This window comes from Onychomys torridus, chromosome 21 (genome assembly GCF_903995425.1).
Source record: "Onychomys torridus chromosome 21, mOncTor1.1, whole genome shotgun sequence".
Classification (NCBI taxonomy): Eukaryota; Metazoa; Chordata; class Mammalia; order Rodentia; family Cricetidae; genus Onychomys; species Onychomys torridus.
The window spans coordinates 32,066,367-32,093,489 of NC_050463.1; the positions used below are offsets into that span (position 1 = coordinate 32,066,367).

At 47.7% G+C, this 27,123-nt stretch overlaps 1 protein-coding gene across 1 annotated transcript in view; it reads right to left on the reverse strand.

Moving 5' to 3' along the window:
* Window positions 1-27,123, reverse strand: part of Plb1 (phospholipase B1) — a 94,820-nt gene that overhangs the window by 50,441 nt on the left and 17,256 nt on the right. The window contains exons 11-21 of the mRNA XM_036171024.1: window positions 22,302-22,373; window positions 20,947-21,021; window positions 18,893-18,956; window positions 12,276-12,334; window positions 10,447-10,520; window positions 9,748-9,791; window positions 6,567-6,675; window positions 3,291-3,342; window positions 2,894-2,974; window positions 1,047-1,112; window positions 670-770 (exon numbers count right to left, since the gene is read on the reverse strand). Of these exons, the coding sequence (XP_036026917.1) occupies window positions 670-770; window positions 1,047-1,112; window positions 2,894-2,974; window positions 3,291-3,342; window positions 6,567-6,675; window positions 9,748-9,791; window positions 10,447-10,520; window positions 12,276-12,334; window positions 18,893-18,956; window positions 20,947-21,021; window positions 22,302-22,373 (797 nt within the window). The remainder of the gene's footprint in view (window positions 1-669; window positions 771-1,046; window positions 1,113-2,893; window positions 2,975-3,290; window positions 3,343-6,566; window positions 6,676-9,747; window positions 9,792-10,446; window positions 10,521-12,275; window positions 12,335-18,892; window positions 18,957-20,946; window positions 21,022-22,301; window positions 22,374-27,123) is intronic.

Consider the following 27,123-nt stretch of genomic DNA (forward strand, 5'->3'; position numbering starts at 1 on the left):
ACTTTCAGGGCAGAATTGGTGGCGAATGGCCATGCTTCAGGTAGAAGAGCAGCTTCCTTCTGAAGGTCACACACTTATAAGGGTGCTAGAGGGAAGCCATCTTTGGTCGGTTCTGGAAGCTGAGACCAGCCTCTCAGGAGCGTCCTTCTGAGGACCAGAATGCTCTGTTCTGAGAGGAGACTGTTCTCTAGACCCTGCTGATTCTGATTGCTCTTCTTTTTCTTCTAAGGAGTGACAGTAGCCCTGTGTTGGTCCCACCTGGAGCATCCACGTGCCAGGACAAAAACATTGTCCTGGGGATGGGCCTCTGGGAGGTGGTGACCCTGCTCTAGATATTCTGTGAGATAGGTCTTAGCAGTGGGCTGAGTGCTTCCCCAAGTCTTACCCATGACCTGACCCCATTTCTAACACCCTCTTCTCCTTTCCTTGATGAAGGGGTCCTGTGGCTTGTCACAGCAACAGAAACAGGAAGAGATACCATATGTATTGTTGAGGTCTATACTGATGTTTGATTTTGCTTGTTAATATCCTGAGATGCCCCCAGGGAGACCCTTTTCAGGTTAAAATGTGGGGTAGTCCTAACAATCCCCATACTCTACCCTGGGGTTTCCTAAAGAATATGCTAAGGTCCACAACCCTTTAAGAACATGGGAGAAGTTCCCACCAGACCTGAGGATGACCCGTGGGCAGCTGACTTGAGTTTCTTTGTATAATTCCCTCAGGGCGACGATCCCAATCACTTCCACCATGTTCACAAAGGCCCGAGGAACCTGCAGGAACATGGCATCAGTCACCAAGAGGACACGTGAAGCATAGCATCAGCTTCTCACATGGGGGGCTGGAGCTCAAATCTTGTGACCTCTTCCTGACCCCACCCACTTCCTTTCCCCTTTCACTCATATCTCTGCTCTCCAAGGATGACAGAGCATGCAGGCTGTAGCCAAGGTGGCCTCAGAACAAACCCAGAGCTGCGTCCCAGCCTCCAAGGCTACAAATGATGGCTATGACAGAGTTACTCAGACGCCCGTGTGGTCTAAGCCCCGTACCTCTGCATGGAGGATGTCCAGAGCCTTCCTGATGTTGTCTGTGAAGTTTTGGGGAGAAAAATGATCCTGCAGGCAGAGGAAGAATCTCCTGAGGCCCATGAATCACCCCATCTCTTCCCTACCAAGCAAGATTGTTTCTTATTTTGGCTTTCCCTTTTTCTGTATTTCAGTCGGAGTTGGCAATATTGAAACACAAGGTTTGTCTTTGGGGGCCCTAGCTACAATGCTAGAACTCACCATGGCTCTCAGGAAAGGGTCCTTTCTTTTTCCTAGGGTCAGGGAAAACTCGGAATTGATTTTGTATTGGCTAGAGGTAGAGCCTTGGTTATGCCGTTCACTTCTCTGAACTCCTCTAAAATGGGGGTGTCGGAGCAGATGACCTCAGGCTCCGCAGTGTAAATAGTCTCTGGTTCTACTCTCTGCCCCCCCTTCCTGTGTGATCACAGAGAGAGTCTGCGCTGAGCCTCAGGTGCTTAGCATCACATCCAAGCAAGGGCCTCAAGGATGTAGTGGGGGAAAAGGGGGGTTGTGGGGCCCCAAAACATAAATACACTCTGATTTTTATATCTGTGGTTTTAGAAGTGTGTGTGTGTGTGTGTGAGAGAGAGAGAGAGAGAGAGAGAGAGAGACAGACAGACAGACAGACAGACACACTGGATAGAGGTGGGCATCCATGTATATGCACATGCAGGCAGAGGCTGGCACCAGTACCCTCCTCAGTGGTCTCCACCTCCTCCTTTGGGACAGGATCTTCCACTCAATCTGGAGCTTTACTGTTCAGCTAAACTGGTTGGCTAGCAAGCCCAAGAATACCCTTTGTCTCTCCCAGCAATCAGAGTCACAGGTGTGCACCACACAAGCGCATCGGGGTCACAGGTGTGCACCGTCACATGCCCACCAGGGTCACAGGTGTGCACCGTCACAGCTGGCTGCTTCTGTGGGTGCTAGGAGTTCAACCTCAGGTCTCCATGCATGCATGCATGCCACTGGCAGGGCCATCTCTCCAGCTCTGTTGTCAGAGCATGGAGGCAGAACCCCTTTTTAGGATGACATCTGAGCACTCCACTTGACAACAGGGTAAAGCTGTGTCCCTCAGGAAGCTGGAGGGGGCGTGTACCAAGGTTCCAAAGCCTTTCCTATCCCCAGCAGCTTGTTGGAACTCAGCTTTAAAGTTCCTAGCCCTCTGTACACCAAGGCTACTTTGGTTGTAGACTCTCTGATTTGTGTATCATCAGAACTCCATGGTGATGTCTCTTGTGTTATGAAGAGTTGTTTGTTTCTGGCCCCTGGCTGAGGGAAACCCCAAGGACAGAGCTTGTGTTTCATTTGCCATGGCTTACCCCCCAGACATAGCGTGAGGCACAGGTACGGGTGGCAGACAGGTGGTATGGTCTAAGGGGTCTCCTTCAGAGGGACTTGGGAATCCAGGATTACATGGCAGCCTCTGTTGGGGGTTTCCCATCAGCCCCAAGAGATGCAGACCTGGACCTTGCCTCATCACCTCCATGGGAAATCACTTTCTCTAGCAACAGCACAAAGGTAGAACTGACAGGGCTGGGCAGTGCTGTGGAGAAGAGCTGACCTATCACTAGCTATGAAAACAAGCAAGAGTTTCTCAAGTAACACAAGGTTATCTTGTTTTCTAGAACGATATCATCAGGCTCCCTCGCTAAGCAACAGCATCAGGACCAGCCTTCAAAGGGAATGTCCTCTGGGCCTTAGGGTTAATTAATCCTCAGTTGGATCCCTGCCAAGCCACATACAGAGTCCTGACCTAGCTACGCTGTTCCAGGAGCCAGTGGCCAACTACAGAAATCCTTCCCGAGGGTGAGGGGCTGGGGACTTACCAGGTCATTGCAAGAATCACAGAGGTCATTGCCTCCTATAAACACGGTGATGACCTTCCAGTCCTCCTGGAAGTCTATTGTCTGAAACACATAGAAAACAATCAGGGTCAAGCAGGAAACTCCCAAAGAGGCAGTTCCCCACACACCAGAGAGTTCAAACTTTTCTTGGCACACTTATCCTCAAGTATCTACAGTCCCAGGCTTGGCTGGTAATACATGTTTACTCTGGACAGCTGGCCAACACACTGAATGGGAACCCTATTTGCAAAGGAACAGAGGTTCAGGGCTCAGATTGGCTAGAAACCTGGCCTGAATCCTCTGTACCTCTCGACTCCTCTGTGTCTAGGGATTTCTCCTCCCATTCTGTGGAGTCCCACTTCAATGTGTCCAGACTCACCTTGTCTGCCTTCATCAGGCTCACCAGCTTTTGGGCCTGGGTAACTAAGCCACTGTGGGAACACACAGTAAGGATTTGAATGAGGATGAGCAATTAGAAGGTCAATGTAGCAGAGACAGTAGACATTGGCAATTCACTTTGGCAGGTGGCGGGGCAGGACTAGAACCCCACCACCCACACACAGAGCTCCTTCTCTACCCAGGCTCTGCCGGGGAGGACTGACCGCCTAAGAAGGGCAGAAGCTTGCACGTTTTGGGGGGTTGACTCTCAGCGGGTTTATTTTCAGGTTGGCGTATTTAATGATACACTTCCAGTTTCTCTTCCAAGCCGGGCTTAGTCAAGGCATATAGGTCTCACATAAACATTTTATGTCACATGCCACTCAACATCATGCCCATGTTAGCAGATGCCATGGCCTGCCTACCCTACGGGTGACCTCAGTTTCAGAGGGCTTGCTTAGCATGAACAAGGCCTTAAGCTCAGTCTTCATGATGGAAAAAAAAACAAAAACCTGTAACAGGGAGATCAGCCTGCTTAAGGAAAGGCACTGTGGGTGCAAACGAGATCCAAGCAGCCTCTTGAATAAGAGCTCCTATTGTGCTAGACAGCACAGGTTTGAATCCCAGACCTACCCATGACCACCTCTCTGAAATCTTTACCTTACAAACCCAGTGCTTTCCTTTGTAAAATAAATCAGTGGCCTTGCCTCCATAGGGTCAAGAGAGCCAAATGAGGGTCACATAAAGAGCTTAGTGCCGAACACAAGGCAAGTGTCCCTAGAATGATTTCTGCTATCACTAGCACTGATACTATCTGCAAAGGTCCCCCAGACACCGTGCCCAACGGGTAATACCAGCTGTCCTACCTCCCTCTTAACTACTAACCCAGTGGCTATGATCTTGGCCCTAGAACCCTGGGTAGCAGAGAGTTGGGAGGGGACTTTGAGTCTCTTAACCTGTTTCTCATCTGTGGATCTGAAATTATCAGGGCAGCCCCTCTGTCTTTGAATGCTGGTTTGGAATGGGTACCCGGTGGGCTCAGGCTTAGCCTGATTTAACCGATTAGAAATCCAGCTAATAATCCCTCTGTGTTGTGCATCGAACAGAGTTACTGTGTGGGACACAGGGGTGACAGCCGTGAAGGTATTCTGTAACTTGGGCACTTCTGTGTGTATACGGAGGGTTGTGATCAAGACAGTAATAAAGCCCGCAAGACCCAAGGCCAGACCCCGGGTCAGCTTCCTGTATCTGCTCAGGCTCCATAGATTCTTTGTGCTATAGTTTCAGGTGTAATATGGGAACAACCCTCCTGGCCCTGCTTTTCTCTACCACCTAGATGTCTTCCCTACGGCCTGAGGAAAAGTACGATCACAGAGTCCAGGCTGTAGGAGCCGCACTTACTACGGTTGGTCATGGGTCCTTGACTCTGCATGTCCGTTCTTACATGTCTCCCTGATCTAATCATGTTTAGAACTGCCTTCCTTTTGGTGCGACCAGCTGAGCCACACTGGGGGAAGAGAAACTATAAATGCTAAAGCCAGCTTTAGCTTGGAAGTGGCAAGCCACTAGCCTCTCACCCCTCTCGCCTCCAAAGAAAGAAGCAGCCTTCAAAATAATTCTAAAGCCTATTAGGCTTGGCATGAGCTGTCTTTCCTGTAGGGAAAGTTAATGCGAAAGCTACTCAGAGGACATTTATAAGCTCCAGGAGAGCCTTGAGGGCTGGGAAAACATCAGGGAGTCTTGGGACCAAACTACAAAGACAAACAAACAAACAAACAAATCTTCAGACCCACACAGGGATGTAAGGTCTGTGCTAAATCTGGAAGAAAGATTGGGGGTAAAACAGAAAAGATCTTTTTACACGTTTCCCTAATTGGATGTGGTGTTCGTGTGTTCATTGGCTAGGAAAAAGACCCCCAGGGACACTCAGTCTTTGAATAGTATGCAAGCAGAGCTGGGGGTACCAGGGATGCTGGCCTGACAGTTTTTAGGGACCATCAGGTCAGCAGCACCATGGAGCATGCTCTCGGAGCCACTAGATGTTTTCTTAGGGGAGCCCTGCAGCCCTACTGGATTAGCACCGGGACCACTGCTGTGGAGCATTATTTTAAGATGTGCTGTATGTGTTTATGCCATGGAACATTTGTTTTAATGATGCAAAGGTGTGTTACTTTTGTTTATGGTGCATTTGTTTAACTCTGTGAAGCTGTGTTACTGTGCCTGTCTAAAACACCTGATGGTCAAATAAAGAGCTGAATGGCCAATAGGGAGGCAGGAGAGAGAAACAGGTGGGGCTGCCAGGCAGAGAGAATAAATAGGAGAAATCTGGAAGGAACAAGAAAAAGAGGGGCAAGAGAACAAGGAGAGGAGGATGCTAGGGGCCAGCCACCCAGCCACCCAGCCAGCCACACAGCCAGCCACCCAGCCACCCAGCCAGCCACACAGCCACACAGCCAGCCACGGAGTAAGAGTGAAAGTAAGATTACAGAAGTAAGAAAAGGAAAAGCCCAGAGGCAAAAGGCAGACAAAATAATTTAAGAAAAGCTGGCTAGAAACAAGCCAAGCTAAGGCCAGGCATTTATAAGTAATAATAGGACTCCGTGTGGATTTATTTGGGAGCTGGGGGGCGGGCCCCCCAAAGAGCTAAAGAACCAAAGAGTAAAAACCAAATAACAGACCACCGTCCTCACCCAGTCCATGCAAGGGTAGAACACACTAGAGCTTTTGTATCCAAGATGGTGTCAACCTCACAACCTCTATGGTTTGTGGAGAGAGGCCTGCAACAGCCTTGCCCCTGTGCTTCAGAGACTTGTAGAGGCCAAGGAAGACATGTGGCTGCCATTCAGGGCTCCCTTCCCGTGTCAGTGCACTTCCTATGGCACCAGAAGCACATAGAGTGCAGAGCCCCAAATGACCGTCTAAGGAAGGCAGGGAGTGTAAGACTCAGAAACAACAGGAACAAGCTAATAATGGGGTCTCCCTGTGAGCCCATTTACAGCCACTGCTTTGTGGGGGAATAGGTTTTACTGACGATGAGGCCAGGGGATGTACTTCAAGCAGGGCATCAGAGGAATCTGATTAGTTGCTAGGGTAGGGCTAAGTGTACACTGCCAGATTTGTGTGTCTAACAGCGAAGAACTCTCTCAAGACAGCACGCTCTGGCTTCTCACTCTGACTCTACCCAGACCAAGACTCTGAACCTACACCAAAGCTCTCCCAGGCACCCCTGCTTCTGTCCTCCCCAGCTTGCACCCCCCTCTGGGACACTCAGGCTCACTCAGATTTGGCTCCTGCTACGGCCTGGTTGAGGAATGCTTTGTCTGTGGTTTCTTTCCCGGTGCCAACAGAGAAGCCCTTCAAGGAGGGGTTGAATTCCCGGAGGATGTCTGGAAATACAAGGGACATGTTTACCAATAGCCCCCAAAGCAATATTCCCAAGACTCTTGCATTGTTTTGTGACAGGGTCACCTACAGCTATAGCCCAGGCTGCCCTCGAACTGGTCATCTTCCTACCTCAGCCTCTTGAGTGCTGGGATTACATGGCCAACTGTCCTTTGACCACTGAGTGTGGGGGACAAAGGACAGCCCCCAACCCACAGCCCAGCATGGAACAGAATGTTGGGTGCCTTAGACTTTACAGTAGTGGTCCTCAAACTCCCTAAATGCTGCGACCCTTGAATACAGCCCCCTCATGTTGTGGTGACCCCCAACTATCATTATTTTTGTTGCTACTTTGTAACTAATTTCTCTACTGTGATGAATTGTAATATAAATACCTAACATGCAGGATGTCCTTAGGTGACCCCTGTGAAGAGTCCCATGGGGGTCATGACCCATAGGTTGAGAACTCCGCTTTACATCAGGCACAGCGCATAGTAACATACTACACTGAGGGTTTTTTTTCCCTTCAGGTCCTTCTTTAAGGATTTTTATCATGAAGGGCTGTTGAAGTCTTTTCCTCATCTATTGAGATGATCATATGATTTCTGTCCATACTAATTTGAATATGTCAATGCATTCATATTATCTCTGGAATGAAACTGACTTGCATATGGTCTCCATGTGTTCTTGAATTTAATTTCCAAGTATTTTATTGAGATGTTTTGCATCTATAATCACAAAGGAAATGGGTCTTTTTGAATGCTACTCTGTGTGCAGCAGGGCTGGTGTGAGGACAATGCTCGCTGCGTACAGTGAGGTAGATGGTGTTCTTTCCCTCTGCTTTATGGGATGGTTTCAGGACTGCTGTTAGCCCTCTTCCAAAGGTATGGGAGAATTTGTTAGTGGACCTGTCCAGTTCTTGGCTCTTCTTCGCCGCAAAGTTAGTTCTATTTTTCATCAAGTTTTAAAGGTAGTTTAGCCAGATATAGCAATTTTGGTTGGCAGTTACTTACCTTCAGGGCTTGAAATAAATAATTCCACATTCTCCTGACTTCTATGGTTGTTGAGATCTGCTGTGATTCTGATGTACTTGCCTTTGTGGGCGAGCTGGCGTTTCCCCTTTACAGCTACTAGTATTTTTTCTTTGCTTTTTAACTTTCGATACACTGTCTATAATACATTGTTATTCTTTGGTCAGGTTCTATTTTGGATTCTGAATGTCTCTTGTGTTTGATTATTTTTCTCTAGGTTTGAGAAGTCTTATGTTATAAATTGAATTGGATAATTCTGTATTCATTTAGTATTTATTTCATCTTCAATCTTAGCCATTTTTGGTCTGGCCTCTTGATCATATCCCAGAGTTCCTAGACATTATGGTCATATATTCATTTATTATTTTATTGCTATTTGATCAAAGAGTTCGTCAATCTTGTCCTCTATGCCTGGTGTTTTTTCATCTTGGTTATACTTCTTGGCAATACTTTCCATTATACGTTATTGACTTCACTGACACTTTTCATCCCTAACATTTCTTTTTCCCCAAATTGCTATGACTAGTCCCTTGCTGACTTTTTTCCACATTGCAGACCTTTTTCTCCACACTTGCTGATTATCAATTCGTGCATCTGTCTTTAGGGTAGCATGCCCTGCCCTGGAGTTTTGCTGACCCCATCAGGGCAGAGTTCTGTCTCCCACACACCCTGTATCGGAGCATCTGCTGGGTTAAATCGAGCAGGGAGCGGGGCGGGAGCTCTGCCGTGACCTCACTGCACATTTCCACGCACCTGTTTTACCCCGAACCATGCAGCTCTACAGGTTGCTTCCTCCCACTAGGAAAGATTGAAGAGCTAAGCTAAGTGTGTCAGGGAGTCTGCCTGAGGGGTGACACTGTGTCCGTCATTTGTAAAGCACTTTGGGGAATGACCTTGAGTAATATGACGTCCAGCCATCTTACTGGGGCATCTCAAAGCCACGATCATCACACTTACAGAAGGAACCTAAGACACGTCCCAGCAACTGGGGACAGAGAGTACTCAGAACACGGAACTGTACCTGCTTAAATTCAACACAGTTTTCCAAGAACTGAAATAGATCATAGACATGAAGTCCTATTAGGTGTGTCAATGTGGACATTAAGAATCTCTACTGTCCTGTCTAAACTTGCTGGCCTAAGACTCAAATGATATCTCAGCTCAAAATATGTATCAAAGGGATATGTACCCCAAAAAGTAGTAATAATGAAACTAATCAATCCCCCCAACCCCAGGCAAAAATCCTTAGGGGTTTCTAAGAAGAAAAGAATTCACTGTAAATATTGTCTAATGCCTTATTAAAATAAAGTGTACTTTAAAAATACACACTGAGATTGGGCAGTCCTAAAAATAATCAATCAAATAACATAATGGAAAGCATTGCCCATAGACATACCTAAAAAGATTAAAGGCAGACCCTTCAGAAAAATGTAGCTAAGCTTTGGAAAAAAAAATCATTTGAGTGGGTTGTTGGCAAAGCATTAAGGAAAATGTTGAGCTCCAAACAAGGCCGTGTTGGTGCAGCCTGAGCAAGGGAACTTCATCTCTCACTGCTGAAACTGCTACAGGTTTATACAGCAAGGTCTTTGTGGACAGAGATGCCCAACCTACCAGGCCTAAGTGGAAAACTTCCCAGATAGGCTCTGTGTCCGGAATGGCAGTCCAATCCTTCTTTATTGGATCACTTTTAAATGACTGTCCTAAGATTTTGTCTAAGCTCTCTTTCTCTGTGTCTCTGTCTCTCTCTCTGTCTCTGTGTGTGTCTCTCTCTGTGTGTCTCTGTCTCTGTCTCTCTGTCTCTGTCTCTCTCTCTTTCTTCCCGCATTCATTTATTGGATAAAGACGATTTCCCGTTGAAAAACACTGAATAAAAGACAAAACCCTCCAACGCTTTTTTAATTAAGCCGGGATATGGCAACCTCGGGGAAGCAGCGCCCCCTACTGTACTCAGCTGCGTCCTGCCGCCTTGCGAGGCTGGCGGCCGCCAGTAGGGGGCGCAGAGGGCTCAGGCGTGGCCACCCCGCCCGAAGGCACCAAGGTACTCACTGGCCAGGGTGGTCACGGTCCTGATGGTCTCGTCTCCTCCGACGCTGTGGTGAGAAGCAGGAAAGAAAAGGGAGGTTTAACATGCCAGCCAAGCCTAAACGAAACAGACTTCCCGCCCGAGTCACAGCTCGGGGACTCACCCTCTACCCATCATTTCTTCACGAGAACTAAAAACCCAAATCCGAACGCAACTCCTTTCCTCTCTCCCTGCACGCCTGCTCCAGCAAACACGCTTGAAGTTAAATTGTCGCTGCTGGGGCTGCCTTTGTTTTAGCTTGGAGCCCGGCTCTGTCGGGGCAGGGAGAATTAAGTGTGTATTTTTCACAGCCTTTCCCAATCCAGAGGGGCTTCTGGGCTGCTTTTGTGGCCAGCCCGGTGCCACTTCGCTTCTCCATTAGTGTTGCTAGCTGGTGCTGTTCTTTCTGTTCCTGTTCAGTTTGGAAAAGCCCGTGTCGAAAGAGCACCTGTGTCAGGGTCTCCCGACCCAAGCCTCCAAAGGAGAAGGCACTGGCTTCTAGGAACACAACATTGGCGTCTGTTCACCCCCAAAACTCCTGCCACGCCTTCTGTTATTGGGGTTGTAGTCTTTTGGGGGAGGCCAGTACATTGAGTTTACAGAAAGAACGAGGTAGCCCATCCCCCCCCCCACTTGCTGTACTGTTTTCTAGAAGGCTCAGGGACCTTCTGGGTCTCGCTCACCTCCAGGACAGGCCTCGGTATTGAGTTAAGACACCCAAGAGGTTCCCAGGTTCGGCCCCGGCCCCGTTGGCTGCCTGAAAGAGAGAGCAAATAGTGGGTGGGTACCCCTGCTTTTTCTCAGGACACCACAGTTGTCTACCTATTTGAAGACCTATACCATTAGCCTGGGCAGGACACCTAGGAAAGTTCTGAAATCCAGATAGAACCTCCTATGGGTACATCTCCTGCCCTTTCTGGGATGAGAGTACGCGCCCATTGGGAAAGCCTGGTACCACCCACCGCTATACTTCCTGCCCGGAAACCCCATCTAGACAGCAACTGAGAGATCCAGGAGCCTTATAGCATATATTTTTCAAAAGCACATGCTTGAAGGTGCTGTGTCCTTTTTTGAAAGCTGTGAAACATATCATCAAGGGAAGCATACACTAAGTCGGTCCTCATCACATCTGTGCATGGTCAGGTGAGAAACCGCAGTAAGAGGTACTTTAGGGCATCTTCTCCCCTGAAGCATGTATTTCTAAACTCCAGGAGAAATCCCCAGGTTACGCTCATACAGTTTGGTACCTAATTCCCTTTTCTACCTGCCTCCCCATCACATTTGCTGTCTTCCACGCCTGTGTGATTCTCTATGGCTCTCTGTCCCGAGAGTTTCTAGGAGACCACAGAGGATGGTAAGGGTGGGGTGATATTAAGACCTCACTTAGCAGGAAGTGACTAAGATACACAACTGGTAAGATGCCAAGGACCAGCCTGCCAGTCTCTCCTAGAGGGTTACACACAGTAGGACCTTTGAGATAAGCAATCGCTGGGGTCTCACAGAGGAGGGTGCTACAGGGCTAACATTCTGAACCCAGAGTCAGAACTCTTGAGTCCTTGGGCCTGGCTTCTGAACTCAGAAGCGGACTTGGGTACTCACTGCAAAGCTCCTCATTGGTCAGAGGTGAGGAATGCCAGACCTCACAGGGCTTTTGCCACAGGGCTACAACAGAGTGAGCTAACTTCATTGTGACTAGGCCACAGTTGTCCTTGGAGAGTTCAAACCTGCAGATGCTGCCTTCTAACTGATCCAGGGGATAGCAGCTGGAGACAACAGCTGGATTCTACTGGGAGCGACCATTAAATAGAAACTTGTTTCTTGGAACCCCTGGGGACCAACCCCTTCAGGCTTTCTATAGGATTGATTATTTTGTTTTGTTTTTAAAGTGTGCTTTGTTTAGGGTATCACCCTGGGGCAGCTCCAGAGGTGGGTCTGTCCATTTCTGGGCCTTCTACCTCTTCCACTGACCCTCATTTCTCGCCCCCACCTCCATACCCATCAGGCCTTGGTCCTAGCTCAGCATCTCTTTTGCCTGTCTGAGCTGCAGCCTCTAGCTTTTCTACATGGACAGAGGACTGGCTGGGTCTTTGGAGACACACCAGAAGATGCCGTCCCACTACAGACACGGGCTACGTAACTTCATTTTGTTACTCATGTTCCCTCACGGTCCCTTCTACTTTCCCAGCACTGGGGGAGGTAGAGGGCGGAATGGGAATTTACACTGTGCAAGGCATGCTAGATGCTATGCAGTGGGAACACGGGGGCCTGGGGATCGGGACCAGAAACAGGCGAGGATTAAAGCCTCAACTTTCAGTTCCACGTTTTCATGGCCACTAAAATCTCCTCTCTCAGCTGGACCTGGTAGCCCACAGCTGTAACCCCAACACTTGGGAGGTAGATACAGGAAGATCAGGAGTTCAAGGCCAACCTCAGCTACATAGTGAATGAGAGGCCAGCCTGGGCTACATCAACACAGTCTCCTGCTACTCCTTCCACAGCTGAGGTCACCTACCGTGAGAGAGTCACCCAGCGCTCCAATCACCTTGATGTCAGCCGGCCTCAGCCTGTGAACTAAAATGCAAATCTGGGGTGAATGGAAAAATGAGGATGTCAGGAAGACCCTGGACCTGGTTCCCTGGATCTTGCTCCCACCAGCAGCCAACTCAGGCTCAAGTAATTGCGGGCTGCATCACACTCAATGGAAAGAATGCTCAGAGGCATCTCAGTTCTCGGTCTCCTTCCCTGGAAATATCTCTATCACTTTTATGCTTCTTGTAGGGTGGCAGCTGCCAATCCCACTGAGGACTATCACTGGGAAGGGAAAAACACCCCTACTGTTTCCGAGGACATGATGTAAACTAACACATGCGAGGTCATGAATGCATGCCTCTGAGGATATATAGATTAGCGGTCCTCAAACTGGGTTGTGCACGGGAATCACCTGGAGAGCTTGTTAAATCGCATAGGATCCCCTCCCATCCCCCCCCCCCAACTCCCAAGAACTTCAGACTCAGGAGGTCTTTGGTGAGTCTGAGAACTTGCACGTTTAACTAATCCTCAGACACTATAGCTGCACCCCGTGCTATCTGGGTGTTATATTTTGAGAACTACTGAGAAGCACTTTTTTAATTTTGAAGCCATGGGCAGTGTGGTCCCTTTCTGCATTTCTGGAAGAGACCGTTAACTGTTTCCTTCTAGACCACTATATTGCTAGGCACAAATTGGTTCACACAACCGTGGCTGCCATTGCAAAGCCTGATGGTGGCTTCGTCATCTTGTTTTTAGACCCTAGAGTCACTAAGCATCTTTAGAGTCTCTTCCCCCCATCATCATCTTGAAATCACCACACACACACACACACACACACACACACACACACACACACACACATGTGCGCATGCACGCACATTCCCTTTACGTGATTACAGCCTACGTGGCCTTTCCCAGCTTCCCACAGCTACTCGATATGGTTAGCAGAACAATATCAAATCACAGACCCAGCTGTACACATTAACACACGCCTACAGGGCTAAGCATGGAAACTTGAAAATGACCTCTTCCCAAAGAAATCAAGCTATGATGGGGTGGGGAGGGAGGAGAAAGCATACCAGAAAATAAGACCCATCCCCTCAACTCCAAAGTGGTTTATTTTAGCTTGTATTGACGACAGGCAATTGCTATATTTCTCAGGGCCATAATAGTGAATTCTCTGAATGCCAACGGGTATGCAAAGGTCAGGGCAAGTCTTTGGAATTGGTAAAGTGTGAAGGCGATGGGCAGGTTTGCCTCCACAGCTCCAACATTTATTATAGGCTGAGGAAAAAAAAAAAAAGCTCAGATGGCTTAGTGGGTAAAAATCTCCTGCCACCATGCCTAAGGACCTGAGTTTTGTCCCGAGGATCCACAGGGTGGAAAGAGAACTCCTGTAAGCTGGCCTCTGACCTCCGCACGTGCTCCACAGCACAAGTACACCCACACACATTTATACATGTGCATGGAAAATAAAATTTTAAAAAATGTAAACAGCAGCTCAAAAAATCATAATTACCTCTTAAACTTGGTGGATAGAAATGAAACAGAATATATGCACACATAGACAGGTTGCCTCTGCTCCCCCACTGTGTGTGTGTGTGTGTGTGTGTGTGTGTGTGTGTGTGTGTGTATAAACAGTTTGTTTCTGGAGCAGCTTCTCTAGTTGGACACTCTGTATTCTCAGGCAGAGAGGATAGGCCATATGAAGCAAGGCTTCGTGGGAGGTGTTGGCTTATCTGGCATTCTACTGTTATGATACAACCCAGGCATTTCTTTCGTTTTATATTCTGTAGACCTTGGTTTGAGGTTTATTAACACCATTGCGTATGATAAAGACTCAGAAATTGAGTAAAACACTTTAGCAATCGCTCTCTCTGGAAAGACAAGTATTTCAAGATAAGATTACATTTATGTGGCCTGATTAATGTTATCTGGAACAAACTGTTCACTACCTTGAAAGAAGTCTGATATTCATCATTAACTCATGGACATTTCTACAGAGTCTTTATCAGAAGGCCATCCAAGCTTTGGTGAGGTATTATGAACAGTGAGCAGTCAACACCCGAGTAACAATGGGGAAATGGCGTCTGCCCATGAAAAGCCATACTCAGGAGCAGCGCTTAGCAGTTTGGAGTTTTATTCTTGTGTGGCCCAACAACTCGAACCATCTGATGCTGTAATCTAAAAAGTCAATTTGCTCTCTTGGTTAGTTAGGGCTTCCCAATCCGTTTGCTCTCCAATTTTAAGGATCTTATGAAAAGGCTCCCGCTATGATGGTAATTTACTGACATTAGAATAGAACCCCATTTCTGCCTTTGGAGATTTTAATCTAAGTGTATATGAATAAATGGGCCCCTTGCATACAGGAGGAGTGCAAGAAATATACTAATTTCACTTTGAAATGATCCAGGTCCGAGGTGTTGTGTATGCCAGTTTCCCAGATTTGATTGTTACACATTGTTTGTATTAATGTCTCAAAAGGCCACTCGAAGAGTCTGGATGATTACTATATATTAGTTGTAAGTATATTAATGAAACATATTAGCTTGAATGAAAGGTTCTGTGGCCTGGGATGGTTGATTTTACAGATCTCAAAAGTTTAAATAAGAAACTTGGGGAGCAAGGAGGGATCGGTAGGAGGGCTTGAAGGGAGGGCAAGAGAAAGGAGAAGTGATGTAATTATATTATCTCAGAAAAAGAAAAAAGTGGTAATGGATTGTTTCAGGGGTATTAAAACAGAGCCTGAAATTTCACTATAGACAGTACGCTTTCTGTCTGAACATTTTTGAGCCCTTATTGTTTGACTCTGTTGACATGGAGACCATGGTTGTAGAGGCTAATTCCACTGACTTCCCTGTGGGACTTCCTCATTTCTACAGTTATCACACCTCAGTGGATGCTGACATCCAAAGAATGTCCCCAGATCTGTCCTCCGGTTCACTAATTTTATTTTCTACTCCTTTTGTCCATGTTGTTTAACATAGCAATAGGGGTCCCAATTTCAATGACTATCTCCCCATATTAATTAGGGACCCAATTTTCACCACCCTATGCTCAGATTTCAAAGTTCTACTAGATTCTTTAGCATTTTGGTGGTTCCTGCATTAAATTCTCAATTTGTTTTTAATTGTTTAAACATACTAAATGTATTTTTTTAAAAAAAACAACATTGGGCGAGGAAAACAGATAAATGAGTCTCTTGGGGAGAATCTGAATTTGCTCAGTAGGCCAGATGTACTGAGGGACAGACACGCTCTTAGTTCCCATGGGACAACATGTCTTGCTTATGACAGGCTACGCCAAGTCACAAGTCTTGTGAACAGGTAGATGGCTTCACAACCTCCACTGAGCATTAGCTCTTGGGCCACAATCAGGTGAGAGGTCTGGTGAGTGACCGCCTACTGCTGGAACATCTCTCTTTGGGAGAGCTCAGTTTAGCTGACTGGGGTAAATAAATAGCACTAGGGAGTTTAGAAAGAAGCAGCGACTTAAGTGGATACACTTTTTTCATTCATACTGCTGGTGACAGCCACATACAGGCAGCATATTGGTGTCTTCTATCCTCAACAGCTACAGGTTGTTCCCATTGCGTGGGATTAGAATTAGGAGCTTGTCTTCAACGGATAGCCAATGAGCCACATCCCTCTCACTCCTCAGTGCCATTTTTAGAAAACACTGAAGTCAGCAGTAGACTCCCAAGTAGATATTTAAGTCATCCCAGCTATACGAGGGGAAGGGCCAGCTAGTATCAAACTATTAGTGTTTATAAAGCCATAAAATGCTTTCCATATCCTACAGGTGTACAACCCTTCCTTCTTTACTGAATTCCAAATGCTGATTGGTTATTAAAAAAATTGCCTGCACCAACTTCCCATCTCTCATCCCCAAAGCCCCATAGATCAGCTGACGAGGTCCTACTACCCTCAAGCTCTGGTGTGTGAGAAGAGGCTCCTAGGCCACCAGGGACCATGGCCTATGACAGGCAGTATCCTTTTTTTTTTTAAATTTTTCGAGACAGGGTTTCTCTGTGTAGCTTTGCGCCTGGATCTCGCTCTGTAGACCAGGCTGGCCTTGAACTCACAGAGATCCGCCTGCCTCTGCCTCCCAAGTGCTGGGATTAAAGGCGTGCACCACCACTGCCCAGCTAGTATCCTATTTTGTAACATCATTTTTTGATCTACATATCTGTGGGTTGAGTTGAGGGGGACACATTAGAAAAAGACTACAGAAAGGGGTTTGAAAATAATTTGGAGAAACACAGAGCCAGCTGCAGAGTTAAAAGCCAAGAGGTCAGAGCAGTAGTCAAGAGCCAAAAACCTTACCCTTCACTGCCGCTCCTGACCTCTTGGCTTTTAACTCTGCAATTGGCTCTGTGTTTCTTATTTAATAAGACAGTTACATCTACAAAGGTGGTCTTTTGCTGAGGTTCCCCCCAACCCCTTTTTAAACATGGAAATACTTCTATCATCAATAGACTGCTCATAGATCAGTGGCCCAAAAATGAAGTGTGGTTTCCCTCTTGCCCACTTATCTGTGGCTGTTTTCCTGACAGACACCTTCCAGAGGGACTCCGAGGTCTCCCCCAACACTCTTAAATGAGTGTAAATGTCACTGGACAAGCACGTGTGGTTCAGTCCTAGGCCATTTGGTTAGCTCAGTGGAAGGAGGCTTGGATCACCTATCTGTGTGATTACTTTAACAGTGCCTATCACTGATTGTAAAGTCTTGAGATCGCCTAATCTTGAATTCTTCCAGCACTCATAATCACAATGGTCTCTAGGGTCAGGGAGTAAGGAAGACTGCACTTTATCTGGTTTTTAGATGTAGAGATAGGTTCTAATGGATGGCAGGTTCTCATGGATGGTTGCATGACAGAAACAGAGTTTCGGGAGATTGCAGAACACAGCTCATCCTTTCGGAATGATAAGATTAAAGTATGGCTATTAAAACCTTCCAGCTGATACTCTATCTTTATTTAGATATATGCATATCTCTCTACATACACCTCTATCTGTGTCTCAGGATGAGGGTTTTTACTGCGGGAGGGCACACACATAAAGATGATCATTCCTCTTGGCTGTTAAAAGTCCAACAGTAAATCAATCAATAGGAATGCTGTGTCATCAAACACAGGAGCAAGACGTCTAAAGACCAAACTCATCTTCATGGACGATCTGCACCACTTCTGTGGGGCTTGGATGTGGTTTGGTCCACAAAAGATTCAAGTACTGGAGGCTTGGGCCTCAATATGGTGGTGTGTGGGGGAGGTAGGAACTGAAGAGATGGACCTAATGCAAAGTAATCTGGTCACTGGGGGCTGCGGGGGGGGGGGGGGGGGGGTTAACCCATAGACAGGGTTAACACTGGCCTTGCAAGGTGAGTTAGTTCTCATGAGAGTGAGTGGTTACAAATAAGGTGACCCCAACACATGACTCCAGCTGTCAATTTTCTTCCTATTTCTCTACCATGTTTTCACTTTGCCACACAGGGTATCACCAAAGAGACAGGACATCTCATGTTGGGTATTCAGGCTCTAAAGCCATGGGATAAACATGATTTCTTTTTAAGGTCCCAGCTTCAGGTATTTTGTCACAATAATAGATTAAATATGATTGCCCATTTTGTTACATGACTGCTTTGGAGAATACATTTTGTATCCAGGCTTTGGCAAGAGGGGAGACAATATTACAACAGATGTCAGCGTCCTTATAAGTATTGTAACTTCTCCAAATTTAATTTTCTCTTTTCAGTAATCCAGGTCAGAAGTTAACTTAGATCAGCTAGGATGGACACTCCTGAACGGTTTATAGGAGATAACTCAGCAACTCTCCAACAAATGAACAAATAAGCAAACTGAGAAATGAGCATATCTAATTATCCCCCAATGCCCAGCATGAGAGGCTACAGCACGAACGTCTTAGCTAAGGTTCTGAGTCATCTGGGTCCCACAAAAAGCTTTGTGTGACTTCCCGTATGTACAGACATCATTTCCCAAGCTACTTCACCTGCCAAGAAAACTACAGTGTTTAAGTGGTTTCCTCTCTAGGAAGATTGTTAATGACCGCCCAGAACATTTCATGAGTCTCATATTCAAAGCCCAGGAACATTTCAGAAATATAGTGAAGCCAGGAGTAATGGTCTACATCTTTGATCCCAGCACTTGGAAGGCAGGGGCAGGTGGATCTCTTAGTTCAAGGCTAGCCTGGTCTACAGAGTGAGTTCCAAGATAGCCAGAGCTACACAGATAAAATACTGTCCTGAGAGACAGGAAGGGAGGGAAGGAGGAAGGGAGAAAGGAAAAGGAGATAGTGAGAAATGACACAAACAAATTCACCCATCAAGGTTTTAAGATAGGAACAACGCACTCACCCAACCCCGAGGCTCCTTGCACAACACGACCTGGCATGGGGTCAATGCTCAATAAACGCTTCCTGATAATGATGCTATTATTTTAGTTAAAGGATAATCAAGCATAAACATGACCTTACGGCCTCATGCAGGGCCATAAACACTCTCTTGGACCTTCTCACCCATCTTGACTCAGATCTTGGGAATCCTCGCTGACTTGAGAACTCACAGAACACAACAGCCATGTACCTGTGGTGGGGATTGCATCTGACGGGTCCTTGTCAGGACAGCTGAATTCTGTGCCTTCTCTCGCCTGAAATGAGACACACAGGGAAAAATAAATGCATCTACCAGAGTAGAGCCTGGGGGTGGTGGGTGGTGGTGGTGGTGGTGGGGGTGGGTGTTAGGCCTAGATATTGGAAAAGACCACTTAAGAATAGAATTATCATGTCTGTTAATCTCTTTCTTTCCTTCTTTCCTTCCTTCCTTCTTTCTTTCCTTTCTTTTTCTTTTCTTTTTTTTCTTTTCTTTTCTTTCTTCTCTCTCTCTCTCCCTTTCTCTCTCCTTCTCTCTCTCTCTCTCTCTCTCTCTCTCTCTCTCTCTCTCTCTCAACCTCATAGCTCACCGTCCACAACACATTTCTCTGATCTGTCTCTGCCTCCTCCTCCTCCTCCTCCCCCTCCTCCTCCTCCTCCTCCTCTTCCTCCTCCACCTGAGCTGGAACCTTTAATACTCTTGCTCAGAATGTTGCTGTCCTCAATGGTGTCCCCTCCTTCATGCTGGAGGGCCCCCTCCTCTCCATTTGCAATGGTCTCTCTCTCTCAGGAAGACTTAACTGTGACCCTCCCCCGCCTCAATTCTCAGTGAAGTCGGGCCGTTCTGGGTAAGCTGTTTATCATTGTGTCCCCAACAAAGAGAATGGTGCTAAGCGTCACGGAAAATTAATATTATTTGTTGACTGGAGAAATAAATGGCTACCATATGCCAACCTCAGCATCAAATCCATTAATCCACTGTGACCTGACACAAAATTTTAATTCCAGTTGTTATTATAGTGTATGGCATTATATCATACAGTATGTCATGTTGTTATAGTGTATGTCATTGCTGGCTGGGGTGTCCATTTCTCTACCAAACCATGTTCCTTTTGGAGCAGCAGTGTATTTCTAGTTGTGGTTTAAAGTCTCATGTCTAGAATCCAATCTATCACCTACTTAGTCACCTAACAGATCATACCTGGGCACTGGCCCTGAGTCCTTGCCTCTCTGAGCTCACATTCTAGGGTACAAGAGACTTAATAATGTATCCTGAGGGAAATTAACAATACATAGAAAACAATGCCAACACTTCAGTAGGAGTTCCTGCATTCCAGACACGGGAATAAGCGCTTTCTATTTCTTAACACACTTTAAAATTCTGTGGTAATATTATTACTGTCACTACTTCCCAATGAAAAAAGCCCAAAGACACGGGGAAGTTAAGGGCCTTGCTTATCAACACAGAGCCAGAATACGGAAGACTCTGGATTTGAACATAGAGCCAGCGGCTTCATCTCACTTGCCTGCTTCCTTCTAGATGCATCTATGATATCAGAAAATATGGGGGTCATTGGTAACCTGGGAATAGATCACATTGGGTCTCTTAAGAGCAGAAGTCCAGGCTGCTACTTGGTGTGAGTGTTCCCATGGGGAGAGAAGCAGCAAGTCATCTTTATCTACCTGTGTCCTGGTTCTCTGATAACAAAGACATCCAACTTTCACTGTGTGAGTCTCTTGGGGAGTGCAAAGTGCCCTATCTAATCTCAGCAGGAAGAATCCAGCTGACTCTGAGATAAGCCATAATCAAGATGTAATGAGAGAGGTGCATAGTGCGGGTACAGGTCGACTTTAAGGCTCTCTGGTCCCCAAACTACCTGGGTTCCACACCTCATCTCGCTTCTCCCCGCCACCCTGACAATTTTATTTTCGCTCTCCTCAGGTGAAAGGTTCAAGGACTAGCCCGAGATTTGGGAAGGGTGTGGGGTATCTTGTCACAGTGCCATGGAACTCCAACACCTCATGATGCTGTGAGAGTTGCAGGGAGACGGGTCTAAGCCGGTGTGGATCCAGGCCACCAAAGGCGAGTCACACATACCCTTGAGGTCCTTCACTGCCCATCCCCGCTCAGTCGCTCTGGCTGAATTTCAGCTACCTGTTGCAGTTCCCATAACTGCAGCTGTCAGCATGCCCAGAGGCAAATGGAGTTTTCAGGACACAGAGAACCGAGTGGAAGCTTACAAAGATTCAAGTCTGTCCTTGCCTTACCTGAAGCCTTCCTATGGGTTTCAGCCCTTGGGCCTGGTAGTTGCTATTTCTGTAGGTGAACAGATAGGGACTCTCCTGCAGAGAAAGGTAACATGTAGCCATGACCCAGAGCTCTCCCATCCCATAATAATCAAACTCATCATCATCGAGACGGTTACCTGGACCATTCGTGCTGAAAGGTTTCAGGGGGGTGGGGGGGGGGGGGAGGTTCGAGAGAGACACTGAGGAGGAGTATTGGGGAGTAAAGAGTGCATGAAAAATGTTTGGAGTGCCACAGACAAGCAGATGGACACAACATTCATGGTAGGGGCTCCGAGGGCAGTTCAGAGCCCAGCACCAGAGAGAGACCCCACAGCATGGCGGGGTCTCTCAAGAGAGGTACAGAGCCCAAGCGGTGGAATGAGATTGGGGGAGGTCTCACAGTGTAAGCCTGCAAGCCAGACAGGAGCCAGGGAAAAGGCTGGCGAAGAGGATGTGTGATCAATACTCCCTTGGCCACAAATGAGCCCCTGGCCCCAGAGGTCTGTTAGCTAGGGACTTGGTAGGTGCCTGTCAGTCTGTGACTGGTGAAAGGTTGCTATGGGTGTTATGGCCCGGGCAGTGGCTGGATTCTAACATGGTGTTCTTACACGTATCTTCTCCAAGAAGCCAAACCTCTCTCTGGCACTTTTCTGCTTGTTGGCTGTTGACCCCCTGAAGGTGGTCATTCCCAAGCCAGCCATCTCTAGCTCTCTACCTCAGTGGTCTGTATCACCTGGCTAAACACATGTATCTGCCAGAAGAGGACTTCACTGTAGACTTCTTGGAAGCCATAGCAAAGAGGAAAAGAGGTTTGCCTAGCTACAACAAACTTACTAATTCATCAAGAAAGCACCCACCCCCTGCCCCCAAATCAACCTGCATTCCACAAGAGAAGACATTTCTGTCATTGATGTTTAGTTTTTTCCTCATCCATGTATTTGGAAAGACTACCTATATATGTCTATTACATGTTGGGCATGTATTTAGGATACAGCCTTCAAGACTCATTAGGAACTCATCAACTCTGCCTCCCAAGGAAGAGGAAGGCCTTGAACTGGTGGTACCTGGGGCTCCAAGGAGGTTAGCAGGACCATAGCTGGAGGCCAGTGAGCTGGGGTTTTGCTCCTGTGACATCCACAGGTATGAAGGGCCTTCACTCTGTAGTACTGCTCTCACAGTCCATAGGAATAAGTTTTAGGACAGCTACATGTACAACCTGTGCTCAAGCCAAGAGCAACAGACCCAAGACTCTTGGGGCTAACGTAAGACCCCACTTTTCAGTGAAGTCCACATCGCCACCCACCTCTCGCCTTGCCCAGTCCAGTGTCTCCTACCTTAGATGGACATTTCATCATCTTTCTCTCTGCTGCATCGAATATCTCATCTTTGTGACCCACTGGTTTCATCTAGAAAGGAAGGTGACATTGTGCAGGTAGCAGCCCACCAACCCCATGGTACTCCTGAGATGGCCCCTCCAACCAGAGTGTCTCCAAGAGATTGAATCTTAGATCAGTAGCCCCTTGCGGGCATTTCCAGCTCTGTCTTAGACCTAGGGGTTAAAAGCTCAGCTCTCAGGGGAGTGCAGCCTACATTTTCCTGGGGATTCTCGGTAGCGCTCTCATTTGAAAACCGCTGTGTGAGGATTAGTGGGGTTTTTTGGGTCTTGTTTTTTGACAGGATTTCCTAGCCCATCTCCCCAGCAGTGCAGGAGTGTGGTTTGCAGCAGGTATCCAAATGCAGCAGACTGACATTGGTTTTTCTGAATCCAAACAGATTATTTCGCAGCAGGTCACGTGGCTTCCTGATCACCCCAGGGTGGTTACCATACTTGGCATCATGTCCTCCCCCTCAGTGTCCAGTTGGCTGGACACTGAGGAAGATTTCCATAGCAAGGACAGTCGAGGCAAGGAGGAATGCCAAGCCTGAGCAGCATGTGAAAAGCATGTAACCTTTGCCCTGACTTCTTCCTGCCTGTGGCTATAATCTACATCAGTGATTCTCCACCTTCCTAACGCCATGACCCTTTAATACAGTTCCTCGTGTTGTGGTGACCTCCGGCCATGAAATTATTCTCACTGTTACTTCATAACTGATTTTGCTACCATTATGAATCGTAATGTAAATCTCAGATATGCAGGATATCTCATCTGTGACCCCCCCCCCCCCTCAAAGGGGTTGCAACCCACAGGTTGAGAACCACCGATCTACATGCACATAAATCCAATTTTAAAATAGAAAGCCCACCCTCTGGACTGAAATTTACACCACTGCACAGGAAGTCAGACAGGCCCCAGTCTTTAGCTGGGCTACAGAGACAGAGTGACAGGAAATGCAGCTTGGCCCCCATACTCACAACAGACTGGCTAGCAACTTGAGAATGAACGGCATGGTACCATGACCATCAAGGCCACCTGACCACAGAACAGCAGCAGGTGAAACCATCACATCAGAACCTCGGCAAAGCGCCGGAGAAAGGGGGATGAAGGGGAATAAAGGTGACTGAAGAATTAGATGAAGGGTTTTTTGTTGCTTTTCTTCAGCGCTTGAGAGCAAGATGCCCTCTGCATGCCAGGCCGGTGTCTACTACTGAGCCACATCCCCAGCCCAAGGGAGAATGTTTTTAAAACTTCTTTTTATGGACTGGGGATGTATCTCAGTAGAGGGCTTGCCTGGCATGCTTGGACCATGGGTTTGATCCCAGTGCTGAAGAAAGATCTAGTGTGTGCCTGTAATCCCAGTACTTTGGAGGTGGAGGGTCAGAAACTCCAGGTTATTCTCACTTATGTAGCAAGTTCAAGGTCAGCTTGGGCTACGTGAGATCCTGGATATGAGGGAGGCAGATATGAGAAAGAGAGAGAGAGACAGAGACCAAGGGAGAAAGAAAAAGACAGATACACAGAGAGAAAGAGACAGAGAAAGAGAGAGACAGAGAGGAAGGGATGAGAGGAAGGGACGGAAAGAGAGAACTTAAAAAAAAAAAAAAAAAAAAAAAACAAAACCAACCACCCTGCAGTGGCTTGGAGGGATCAGAGAGTCCTTTGCACAAGCCTTTTCCCTCCTGTTTGGGAGCCTTATCCTTCGCTCTCAACCCTGTCACGCCCATAGTGCTAGCTCTAGACCAGCTTTGCGCCTCCTCTCCCCTTACAAGGACTTTGACAGGGATATAGTTAGTTACTGGCTTGGACACCCCTGTCTAGCTGGCACACATATAAAACCATGAAGATTTGGATTTCCCTCAAGATCTAATTATTCTGCATTTGTGCCCCAGATGCTGGGAGCCAGAAGGAATGTTCGGGACTTGTGGCTTGTTCTGATCCAGTGGAAGGAGAGTCCAATAAGGGGGTATAGTTACAGTCGCTTCTGGATAAGGAGTGGCAGCCTGCGTCTCCAGGCCCCGAGTCGGGGAGGAACTGGGCTCTCAAACTCTTTTAGTTTTATTTTGATGGTGGCCACTCCTAGAAACGGGGCCCAGGCAGTTCACAAAGGGAGCACGGGGTGGGGGGGGGGGGCGCTGGCTAATGGTCAGGGTCAGGAGGTCAACTGCACTGCATTTTTCTCCTCCTCAGTCTTTCAAGGAAGTCAGAATCCATGAAAGAATCTGGAAAGAAACCGCATCTATCCTAATGGAATGAATCCAACAGAACCCTGAAAATAAATCTGTCAAGGACCCCAGAGAAGGAGAGTTTATAGGTTTGCCCAATAAACCTGCTTCTTGTTTAGAACCTTATCTTAAAATGGGCTTGATGGTACACGCCCATAATCTCAACATTTGGGAGGCTGAGGCAGGAGGATTGCTTAAGTTTGAGGACAGCCTGGTTACAGAGCCTTGAGATCCTGTCTCAAGGCTCAGGCAACAGCAAGCCTTAAGTTAAATATTCCTGTATCAGTCACCCAGTTTTCTCAAACCGATTCTAACCCTGAATCTTCAGAGAAGATAGAAAACCCAATTACTTCAAATAACCCCTCTTCCCCAGCCACCCACTGCTGCACACAAAGGCACTATCCCTCCCCTGCCCCCCCAGGGGGGGCAGCTGTCCCTGGTCTTATCCTTGCTTTTGCTCCATCTTCTGGTCCCTTAATTGCTAAGAGTCTCCTCCACTCTGCTCTGCCACCATGCAATTAGTTAGTACGGGGGGATGGATGAGGGTGAGCTTAAGAAAAGATCTCTGGGGGCCGAGGAAATGGCTCAGGAGGAAAAGGCACTGGCCACCGGGCCTGGCACAATTCTGGCAGGTGGCCCTCTGGCCTCCAAATGCACACCACAGCTCACCCCCTCCCCTCAATAAACAAATGCAATACATTTTTAAAAACCAGATCCGGAAAGAGTTCCAAAGTATGAACACTTCTGACATTCTCTTCCCTGCCTGGTGGCGCGAGCATCTTGCTGTGAGATTTAACGTAGGGTGTTATGATTGCCAGAGGGACCTGGGATTTAATGTCCCCAAGGGTGTGTCCCTTCATTACCGCTATACAAGAATTTCCAGAGTTTGCAGAGGAAGCAGCAGAAAGATCCCAGAGAGAATGAGTTCTGCCCAAACATAAATCTTCTTCAGCTTTGTATAAGGGGTGCAAGCTGCAGCCAGGGCTAGGACCAGGTGGATCATGTACCTGGGAGAGTTCTAGTCCAGGTGTGTGCAGACAAAGCCACTCACCACCTCTGCATATGTGTGGTGCTTAGAGGTCACGCCTGCTGTCTGCAGGCGTGAAAGACAGATGTTGATGTGGCCTGTGCACGTGGCTCTGTGAGCTGCAGAGCAGAGGTTCCTTTCAACACTGATGCGCTCTGGGTGTGTGGTCAGGAGACCGGCAGATGAGGGTCCCCGAGATTACAGCAGTTCCTCTTACCCCCACCGCCTGTCTAGGAGGAAAGCCCTCCTCCCCATGAGCTCTGTGTCTGAACGTGGCATAGAACAAGTCAAGTACTCCTGAGGACTGGCCTCGATGGTTTTGGGGTAAGCTAACCGCAAACCAGGGGCTCCAGCTTCCCCATGTTCTCAAGGGACCACAGCACTCAAAGATGTGTAAGGAGCCCAAAGGCTCCCATTCTTTCCCAAGCCCTCTGAGGCTAGCTCAAGGTCATATTACACTCTCTAGGCAGAGGAGAGAAAGAAGTCACTCTGTCAAGAAACAGCCAGAAGTGGGCCTGGAGCCAGAACACTTTGACACCCTTCAGCTCGCCCTAACCTGTCACATTCCAGATCATTCACAGGCAGATTCAAGCCTGCAGGAGCCGTGGGTGGGTTCGAGCAGGGTGGTGGGTGGCCTGGTATTTTGCCCCCGAGGAAACTGGGGAACTGAAATACTTGGGGGACTCCTCTCTCCCTTTCTGGGCTGCAAGCACCTTGAAGGGCTTGTGGGAAACTGTGGGCTTGCGGGTGTTTGGACAGGTCTGGAGAGAGACTGGTGACTTCCAGCCTAGGACAACTATCACCTCCTCCATGAAGCCCTCCTCCTGGCACTTGCTGTACCCCAGACCCTTGGCCTTAAAGGAGAGATCTCTGTTTCCCGCTGAGCACTTGCTTGCTCCTAGTTACCCTTGAGCAAGTGAGAGGAAACTGGGTCAGTAGCATGGGAATGTCCCTTGGCTGCCTGATAAACTGGTTGTCGCCATTACTGCCGCCAACACCGAGGACATCCACAGCAGGAGAAAGGGAAAGGACCCCGCCCTGACATGCTCTCGTCAGCTGTTCCCGAGTTCCTGGACTCGTCTGTGCTCTGGGTCCCATGTCCCCATACCTTCTCTCTGCCACTCACTGCTGGACTCGGCTCATTATCCCCACACCCTTTGCTCACAGAGGTCCTCTTGCCAAAGATGTCTGCTCTGCTCTCCTCCCACACACCACTTCAAATTCACTTTGCATCCCATCTTTGGGGCCCCTCCTGACCTTGTGGTTCATACTGAGTTTGGGGAACTTCCAGCACATCCCTGCTGGCCCAGGCACATGTGCCCTGTTCTAGTTACTGGTCCCTTCCTTGAGGTCTTCCCAGCTAGACCTTGAGGTCCAAGAAGACAGAGGCTATGCCTGGTGTCTCCTGTCTCCTCTAGCACTAGGCATGGCAGAGTAAAGGCATACACTTATTGGCTGAGGAAGCATGGCATGGTAGAAGCTAAGGTTTGGCTGAGCTGGCACAGTCAACCCTATCTCCTTGAGAGAG